The following is a 10418-nucleotide window of genomic DNA, read 5'->3' as shown; positions in this document are numbered from 1 at the left end:
GTAGATTAGCTGTCTTCCTTCTCCCCATTTAAACAATGGCATGACATGCATTCGTGGATTTTCATTGACTCGTGGGATTTTGCGGTTAACGCATATTTTTTCTTGGTGTTGGCTTAGCGGTTAGCGTGCTGGTTTGGGATCCAAGGATCCTGGGTTTGAATCCTGGTCGATCGCTGAATTAACGCCAGGGGGGTTGACTCAACCTGTCATCCTTCCGAGGTCAGCAAATCGAGTACCAGCTCACTGATAATTTCCTGTGTCGCAAAAGGCGACTAACAGGGTTGGCCGCAGGAAGGGCATCCGGCCATAAAACATCGCTTCAAAAAGGGGACCACGGTGCTAAAAAAAAAAAAAAGCCAACCCCAGCACTGTGGGGAAAATGACCTCGAAAGGCGATTCATTTGCGGATTTTGCGATTCAGGAACCAATCCACCCTTTTTCCATTAAAACAATGCCCTGTCATTCGCGGTACTTTCCAGGAACTTATGCCCCGCGAATAGCGGTGTCGAGGTGTATAGCAGAAAAGAAAACCTATCACGCATGGAAACCTGACAATATATACGTATAGTGCCTCTGGTGACTTTGTTGGTGGAGGCGTATACAATCTTAGTTTCATGTCAATCACTCAAGCAGTTGAGGAGAAAACTAATTTAAAGGTGAAAAAATGAGGGCCTCTGCCAACGTTCGACAACATGGTCAAGGATGGTTGTGCAAGTTTATTACTGAGGGTGGAACCATTCAGCCGATCTTGAAATAGGACAGCAGCACGTTGATCAGATGATCTATCGGGGCTGGAATACACCCAACTTCTGCTGTATCATAGATTGGCTGTTTCCGGAAGCAGCCACACCATCACGAGGGACGGTGGCACGCATAGATCCACGAATCATGTTACCACCCAAAAGATGGCTACAACAGGCAATGTTAATGCATACAGTCACGTGAAAAAGTAAGTACACCCCATGTAAATTTTTGACTTTTTCAACATATTTCAACATAGCTATTGGATCTTCATTTCAACAATATTGACAGATAAAGGTGACATAATATAACAAATATCATGAAACATTTACATTTTGTAGTCCATTGTATAATTTAAATAAACATAAATGCAAATTTCGCTTGTGGAAAAAGTAAGTACACCCTTGGCTCTAATAGGTGGTATTACCCCTTTTGGCAGAAACAACCTCAAGTAGGCGTTTCTTATAACTGTCTACCAGTCTCTGACATCGACTGGGAGAAATTTTTGCCCACTCCTCCATGCAGAATTCTTTCAGATGTGCGATGTTTGAGGGGTTTCTTTCATGCACAGCTCGTTTCAAATCCCCCCACAACATCTCGATGGGATTTAGATCCGGGCTTTGACTTGGCCATTCCAGAACCCTCCATTTCTTTCTTTTCAGACATTCCTTGGTGGATTTACTGGTATGTTTAGGGTCATTGTCATGTTGCAAGGTCCACCTTTGGTTGAGCTTCAACTTTCCGACAGATGGCCTTACATTATCCTCAAGCACCCTCTGGTACAATGAAGAATTCATAGTGGATTCTATGATGGTGAGCTGCCCAGGCCCTGATGCAGCAAAGCTGCCCCAAACCATAATATTTCCACCACCAAGCTTTACAGTTGGTATCAGGTTCTTGTGGTCAAATGCTGTCTTTGGTTTTCGCCAAACATGTCTTCTTGTACTGTGGCCAAATAGCTCTACCTTTGACTCATCTGTCCAGAGCACATTGTTCCAGAAGTGCTGGTCTTTGCCTTGGTGTTCATTGGTAAACTTTAATCTTGCCCTGATGTTCCTTCTGGACAGCAAAGGTTTCCTCCTGGCACACCTCCCATGTAGATAAAATTTGTGCAGCGTCTTTCTCATGGTGGATTCGTGCACTTTGACATCAACAGTGGCAAGAGCTACCTGTAGGTCCCATGATGACATTCTGGGGTTCTTAGAGACTTGTTTCAGCATCTTACGATCTGCTCTCGGGCTGAACTTGCTGGGGCGGCCTGGCCTGAACAAGTTGGCAGTTGTTTGGAATCTTCTCCACTTGTAGATGATCTTCCGGACAGTCGAATGATCGATTTCAAATTGTTTGGAGATCTTTATAAATCCCTACCCAGACTTGTAGGCATCGATAACCTTCTTTCTGAAGGCCTCAGAGAGCTGTTTTGATCTAGCCATGGTGACGCCGCACACTTCAACAACAAAGAGCAAACCAACTAAAACTAAATGTCTGAGGTTTAAATAAGACAGGTTCCTCCAAGATCCTCTCTAACGATGTTCTAATCATTTGCACCTGAGCTGGTGCATCTGATTCTAATTTTAGGTATTTGAAGTAGTGATAAATGTAGGGGTGTACTTATTTTTCACATGCGAAATTTGCATTCATGTTAATTTAAATTATACAATGGACTACAAAATGTAAATGTTTCATGATATTTGTTATATTATATCACCTTTATCTGTCAATATTGTTGAAATGAAGATCCAATAGCTATGTTGAAATATGTTGAAAAAGTCAAAAATTTACATGGGGTGTACTTACTTTTTCACGTCACTGTATACTGCACAGTGAAAATTGACTCAGTCAGTAATAAGTAACAAAAATGAACCACCTTTGGAGGCCATTTTTCCCCACAGAGCAGGCACCATGGTCTTTTTCGCAGAGTCGCAGAGCAGGTGTTGGCTTAACAGTTAAGGTGGCTGGCTTAAGATCCTAGGTATTTTGAGTTCAGGCCCCTACCGCTCTGTTGAATTAACACCAGGTGAGTTGACTCATTCTGCCATCCTTCCAAGGTCAGCAAAATGAGTACCAGCTAGATGGTAAGGGGGCACTGCATCAGCGGCACAGCCACGCACCCGGAAACATGATGCAGCCAAGCAGCCACAAGCTGCATACAAATAAATAAACAACAAAAAAAATTGATGTTTTCTAAAATTCAGATATAATTGAGATGTCAAATTTCTTTAACAGATATAATTAACCAGAATCCTCACAGAGGATGAATTGGAAGCTCTGTGCACAAGGGATGGATCCGGAGGCAGCCATTTTCATTTTATTCCACACCCGTCACGTCATTGCAATTAAATAAAGCCTGCCACAAGGCTGTGCAACTTTCTCCAAAATGAAAATAAATACATCAGTGTACAAGCAGCACGCAGTTTGTCAATTTACATAAAACGTGGTCATTAAACATACTAAAGATCAAAGGGTTTACAATATTATTTCAAGTTTTGCCATTTTGGAGCCGAGAGTGACCTGGGACGTGTAACAATGATAGAGAAAATGTAACGATGGCAGGGTGAGAGCGTTCATGCACACAGTTACACTTGCACCGAGCACAAAATTATGCACGCAACTCGCAAACAAATACACGCAAACTGACATTTCATTGGAAAGGTGCCACCTGGCGATCCGTTCCCTTCCGAATCCGCGAAGCAGTCAATGTCCAGGTGTGCAAAATGGATTTCAGGATAGTTTTAACCTTCACTCTCTACATTCAAAACACACACATACACATCAGTAATTGTGCTGAAGGTGAAGGTGTTAAGAGCTTGGAGGTTAATGAGTTCGTTGGTTCCAGGTAGGAAACAAGTGGGAACCGATGTGCCACAGTCACCGCTTCCAAGAATGCTTGATAGGGTGAGAAGGAAGTGCGACATGGTCTACTCGGGCTCCAAGGTGTCAGACGTATAACTGTCCAAGGCTATGCGAGGACTCCAGATCCGCACCGTGCGGTCGCTGCGGGAAGGGGAGGACAGGCACAACAATGAGGGATTACTAGGTCACAAAAAAGGGGTCATTAAACTGAGTGGAGAAAAAGGACCACCAGATTATGTCTGAAACAGGTGAATAGATGAACTGTATTGAAATATATTTCGGATTGCAAAGTCAAGGCTCATGGAAAAGCTCGAACAATGAATGGATCAGGATATAGCATGGCAGAAAGAGGAGAGTGGGGGCATCAACAGCAGGGTTGAGGGACAAAATATAGGGAGACTTGGACAAATAATAGGTATGGCGAGTGATGAGGTGGTAGGTGAGGACGCGTGTGGTGCACAAGATGGATGCAGAAGCAAACTCTCAGGAAGGAAAAACTGGGAATTTGGAAGGGCATGAAGTTGGAGAGGGAGGGGGTGACATGGATGGAAAATATCATTGTTTTGGATGGGCGATGGTGGTGAACAGCTGTCTTGAAGAGCTGGAGGGAAGGATGAGATTGAAGAGAATGTGGAAGTTGATTCCACAGGTGGGAAGAAAGGAAGGGATGAGTGGAGGTGAGCAGTGATTCTGGATTTAGGGAGTTTAACCAAAAGGGGGTCGATGGTGGACTGTGTGCGCCCTGCAGAAACCCGGGGGAACAAAGCACGGAAAGAGCAAGGAGTGCAAAACCACAAGTTGTGTGTAGCCTGTGTGTTCACTTAACGATTCCAGCAGCAATAACTTGAGTAAAAGTCTCTGAGCTCACCAGGTCTGAGAGTCCCAGTGGAAGCACATCTGAATCCTGAGCTAGAAATTGCGTGTTACAACAAGTGAATCCACTTGGATTCCGCCCAGGTTGGCACATGGAAATTATGATGTAGCATAATTATCATCTCGGGTCAAGATTGGACCTTTGGGTCCTCTGGGTCATTTGGGTCCTCTGGGTCATTTGGGTCCTCTGGGTCATTTGGGTCCTCTGGGTCATTTGGGTCCTCTGGGTCATTTGGGTCCTCTGGGTCATTTGGGTCCTCTGGGTCATTTGGGTCCTCTGGGTCATTTGGGTCATTTGGGTCCTCTGGGTCATTTGGGTCCTCTGGGTCATTTGGGTCATTTGGGTCATTTGGGTCCTCTGGGTCATTTGGGTCCTCTGGGTCATTTGGGTCCTCTGGGTCATTTGGGTCCTCTGGGTCATTTGGGTCCTCTGGGTCCTCTGGGTCCTCTGGGTCATTTGGGTCATTTGGGTCCTCTGGGTCCTCTGGGTCCTCTGGGTCCTCTGGGTCCTCTGGGTCATTTGGGTCCTCTGGGTCATTTGGGTCCTCTGGGTCATTTGGGTCCTCTGGGTCATTTGGGTCCTCTGGGTCATTTGGGTCCTCTGGGTCATTTGGGTCCTCTGGGTCATTTGGGTCCCCTGGGTCATTTGGGTCCCCTGGGTCATTTGGGTCCTCTGGGTCATTTGGGTCCTCTGGGTCATTTGGGTCCTCTGGGTCATTTGGGTCCTCTGGGTCATTTGGGTCCTCTGGGTCATTTGGGTCCTCTGGGTCCTCTGGGTCATTTGGGTCCTCTGGGTCATTTGGGTCATTTGGGTCCTCTGGGTCATTTGGGTCCTCTGGGTCATTTGGGTCCTCTGGGTCATTTGGGTCCTCTGGGTCATTTGGGTCCTCTGGGTCATTTGGGTCATTTGGGTCCTCTGGGTCATTTGGGTCCTCTGGGTCATTTGGGTCATTTGGGTCATTTGGGTCCTCTGGGTCATTTGGGTCCTCTGGGTCATTTGGGTCCTCTGGGTCATTTGGGTCCTCTGGGTCATTTGGGTCCTCTGGGTCATTTGGGTCCTCTGGGTCATTTGGGTCCTCTGGGTCATTTGGGTCCTCTGGGTCATTTGGGTCCTCTGGGTCATTTGGGTCATTTGGGTCCTCTGGGTCATTTGGGTCCTCTGGGTCATTTGGGTCATTTGGGTCCTCTGGGTCATTTGGGTCCTCTGGGTCATTTGGGTCCTCTGGGTCATTTGGGTCCTCTGGGTCATTTGGGTCCTCTGGGTCCTCTGGGTCATTTGGGTCATTTGGGTCCTCTGGGTCCTCTGGGTCATTTGGGTCCTCTGGGTCCTCTGGGTCATTTGGGTCCTCTGGGTCATTTGGGTCCTCTGGGTCATTTGGGTCCCCTGGGTCATTTGGGTCCCCTGGGTCATTTGGGTCCTCTGGGTCATTTGGGTCCTCTGGGTCATTTGGGTCCTCTGGGTCATTTGGGTCCTCTGGGTCATTTGGGTCCTCTGGGTCATTTGGGTCCTCTGGGTCATTTGGGTCCTCTGGGTCATTTGGGTCATTTGGGTCCTCTGGGTCATTTGGGTCCTCTGGGTCATTTGGGTCCTCTGGGTCATTTGGGTCCTCTGGGTCATTTGGGTCCTCTGGGTCATTTGGGTCCTCTGGGTCATTTGGGTCCTCTGGGTCATTTGGGTCCTCTGGGTCATTTGGGTCCTCTGGGTCATTTGGGTCCTCTGGGTCATTTGGGTCCTCTGGGTCATTTGGGTCCTCTGGGTCATTTGGGTCCTCTGGGTCCTCTGGGTCATTTGGGTCCTCTGGGTCATTTGGGTCCTCTGGGTCATTTGGGTCCTCTGGGTCATTTGGGTCCTCTGGGTCATTTGGGTCCTCTGGGTCCTCTGGGTCATTTGGGTCATTTGGGTCCTCTGGGTCATTTGGGTCCTCTGGGTCATTTGGGTCCTCTGGGTCATTTGGGTCCTCTGGGTCATTTGGGTCCTCTGGGTCCTCTGGGTCATTTGGGTCCTCTGGGTCATTTGGGTCCTCTGGGTCATTTGGGTCCTCTGGGTCATTTGGGTCCTCTGGGTCATTTGGGTCCTCTGGGTCATTTGGGTCCTCTGGGTCATTTGGGTCATTTGGGTCCTCTGGGTCATTTGGGTCCTCTGGGTCATTTGGGTCCTCTGGGTCATTTGGGTCCTCTGGGTCATTTGGGTCCTCTGGGTCACTTGGGTCCTATATTCCTATCCTATAACATATATATCTCCTATAACCTATCCTATAAATATAGATTTGATGACGTCATGTTTACACATCTGAGCGACAGAAATGAGCGACAGAAATGAGCGACAGAAATGGGTGACAGAAACTAGCTTCACTTTTGAGCGCCCGAAATTCCCAGGCAAACGCTATAACGCACCAGGTTGTAAACCTGTGCGTTAATAATATACAATCATGTTTGGAGACCGGTCAAGGTCATCTGTGTACGAGGTACTCAAAGATGGAGGTTCAAATGAGAAGAAAAAAAAATTGTTAAACAGAATGGAAGGGAGAAGGACACAAGGAAATTGTAGCCTGTGGTGGTCGCGGTGTAGGAGAGGAGTTGGTAGAAAAGACACGAGTTTTGGAGGAGATATATCAATGGAAAGGTGGAGGAGAGGGAAGGAATAAGCGAAATAAAAAACTGCAATTTTACAAATGATTCATAGAAGGCCATACGCACATAAATCTTCTATTATAGGCCTCAAGCTGACACCGTGTATCCTTCAATCCCGTTCCGAGGTCAGAGAGACTAAAAAAGAATCACTGGTAATCTGAGTACGTGCCGAGTTGTAGCACATACAAAACGTTTAACTAACAGATCCTGCCAGTTTGAAAGTTTTCCACGCGTTTATGTCGCACTACTTTGTCTTGCATCGAAGGCACTAATTTTGAATCTAGGCCTATCAGAACACTTGCTTGGGTCACACGACATACAAAATGGCGGCGCCCATGTCGCGCTGAATGTTTAGTCATGGCCTCGGGAAAATCGCGTTTAAAGTGCTTCATGCACTTTGAACACGTCGTGAATGACATAACTTCGCCGTTTACGCCTCTTAGATGGAGTAAATATCGTGAATGCCTGCAGACGTGGCTGCAATTGGATGGTGAGTGTCACAATCTTGCCAACAGACACCAGCATCTGGTCAACGTCGAGTTCACCAACACCTCCACGAGTCTATGATACACCTCCACGAGTCTAGGATCTACCTCCACGAGTCTACAATACACCTCCACGAGTCTATGCTACACCTCCACGAGTCTACGATACACCTCCACGAGTCTAGGATACACCTCCACGAGTCTAGGATACACCTCCACGGGTCTAGGATCTACCTCCACGGGTCTAGGATCTACCTCCACGGGTCTAGGATCTACCTCCACGGGTCTAGGATCTACTTCCACGAGTCTATGACCTACCTCCACGAGTCTAGGATACACCTCCACGAGTCTAGGATCTACCTCCACGAGTCTAGGATCCACCTCCACGAGTCTAGGATCTACCTCCACGAGTCTAGGATCTACCTCCACGAGTCTAGGATCTACCTCCACGAGTCTAGGATCTACTTCCACGAGTCTAGGATCTACCTCCACGAGTCTAGGATACACCTCCACGAGTCTAGGATCTACCTCCACGAGTCTAGGATCTACCTCCACGAGTCTAGGATCTACCTCCACGGGTCTAGGATCTACCTCCACGAGTCTAGGATCTACTTCCACGAGTCTAGGATCTACCTCCACGAGTCTAGGATCTACCTCCACGAGTCTAGGATCTACCTCCACGAGTCTATGACCTACTTCCACGAGTCTAGGATCTACTTCCACGAGTCTATGACCTACTTCCACGAGTCTAGGATCTACCTCCACGAGTCTATGACCTACTTCCACGAGTCTAGGATCTACTTCCACGAGTCTAGGATACACCTCCACGAGTCTAGGATCTACCTCCACGAGTGTAGGATCTACCTCCACGAGTCTAGGATCTACCTCCACGGGTCTAGGATCTACCTCCACGAGTCTAGGATCTACTTCCACGAGTCTAGGATCTACCTCCACGAGTCTAGGATCTACCTCCACGAGTCTAGGATCTACCTCCACGAGTCTATGACCTACTTCCACGAGTCTAGGATCTACTTCCACGAGTCTATGACCTACTTCCACGAGTCTAGGATCTACCTCCACGAGTCTATGACCTACTTCCACGAGTCTAGGATCTACCTCCACGAGTCTAGGATCTACCTCCACGAGTCTAGGATCTACCTCCACGAGTCTAGGATCTACTTCCACGAGTCTAGGATCTACCTCCACGAGTCTAGGATCTACCTACACTGCTAATTATACCCCACGTTATTGTGCAGGGTGGGACGAAACGAGCTCTGTTGTACAATGTCTGCATCGGTGGGTGATATTGGATATGCGTCCGCCCACTGTTTACGTTTGATCTCGATTAAAGGTCACATGACAGAGGTAAAACCTCAGATGTTTCAAACTCGAGTTATGATCTGCAAAAATATTTTCAAAGGGCACATGTCCTGTTACACCCAAAAATTTAATCTGTCCATCTTTGCACAGCAGGCCATTGTGGTATCAAATTTGGTTGTTGTTGTATAACGTCGGACAGTTCTCTCGAACAAGCCCGTGACACAAAGACAGCGGATCGATCTCCCAGAAACGACCCAGAGATCCCCCACATCGAGGATGGTGTGATCCACCTTCACGAAGTCAGGGCCACGTCAGAGTTGGAGAAAGAAAGAAACAGGGACAAGAGGGAAAGGGACGGTCCATGGGGACCAATCGGCACTCTGACCCTAACAAAGCGCTGACCTGACGAATCCGGGCAGCAGGACAGAATGGGGAAGATTTTGGAGGGGGAAGGGTTCGACCACCATGAAGAAGCATCAGCGATATTTACTGTCAAGTTTGATTGAAATCCCTTCTCTCGTCCACAAGTTGTTGTGGTAACCAAGATTTTAAATTAAAGGTCACATGACCATGGTCCCTTTGACCTTTTCAACCCAAAATCGAACCAGTTCATCTTTGCATTACAGTTCATACCAATTTTGTTATCATACCAATTATTACAGTCCATACCAATAAGCCAATCCCATAAGCGGTTATTCTGGAAACGAAAGTCTGGTACGGACCGACAACCGGACGGACAACCGTCCTGCGGAGGCATAAAAACGTGCACTGTATACTAATTTTAATAATAAAATGCTCACTATCACCTTGCTGTTCTACCTGAGCTAAATAATTGCTGATTAATTCTACATGAGATTTTTCAAGTAGGGGAAGGTGGTACAAAATGGACCCCTTGGGTCATATGGACCCCTTGGTATATTCCACCAGCAGCAGCTTGTATCCTCCTACCATTTGTATCCTCCTACCTCCTACCATTTGTATCCTCCTACCTCCTATCCTCCTACCTCCTCCTTGTATCCTCCTACCTCCTACCATTCTCGGCTGCTGGTGGAATATACCAAGGGGTCCATATGACCCAAGGGGTCCATTTTGTACCACCTTCCCCTATATTGCTTGATCTTGTGCGTTATTCTGTTTGTCTGTCTGTCTGTCTGTCTGTTTGTCTGTCTGTCTGTCTGTCTGTCTGTTTGTCTGTCTGTCTGTCTGTCTGTCTGTCAGGCACCTACAGGTCACAATTTTCAACCAATCTTCACGAAATTTCACCAAATGGTAGAGTTGATCATAAGCAAGAAGCTTATTGTTTTTGGGATCAAAAGGTCAATAGGTCAACATAGGCCAAAGTTCACCAACTTTGTCGAATTTCTAAAATCCTCAATTCTCATCCGATTGCCTTGAAATTTTAAGAAGATTTGTGCTACTTGAGCCCGTGGACATTCAGAATTTTCGCATACATCGAAGCCTGCATCTTGGCGTATTGACACGACGGTGAATAAACTATCATGCGATTTACTTCAG

General features: G+C 47.1%; 1 protein-coding gene across 8 annotated transcripts in view; it reads right to left on the bottom strand.

Annotated features, from left to right (window-relative positions):
• Window positions 1–3029: 3029 nt before the first annotated feature.
• The window catches only part of KIF21A (kinesin family member 21A), a 255299-nt gene continuing 247910 nt past the window's right edge, over window positions 3030–10418 (bottom strand). For all 8 annotated transcript variants that reach the window (XR_013621375.1, XR_013621377.1, XR_013621378.1 and 5 more), the window contains one exon: window positions 3030–3735. Coding sequence is in view for 5 of the 8 variants with exons in the window: in XM_078768210.1 (XP_078624336.1) it covers window positions 3660–3735 (76 nt within the window). In the remaining 3 variants the exon portion in view is untranslated. The remainder of the gene's footprint in view (window positions 3736–10418) is intronic.

This window comes from Myxine glutinosa, chromosome 1, assembly GCF_964187855.1.
Source record: "Myxine glutinosa chromosome 1, kmMyxGlut1.1, whole genome shotgun sequence".
Lineage (NCBI taxonomy): Eukaryota > Metazoa > Chordata > Myxini > Myxiniformes > Myxinidae > Myxine > Myxine glutinosa.
The sequence above is the reverse complement of the archived record's forward strand: the minus strand, read 5'-3'. Positions and strand labels throughout refer to the sequence as shown.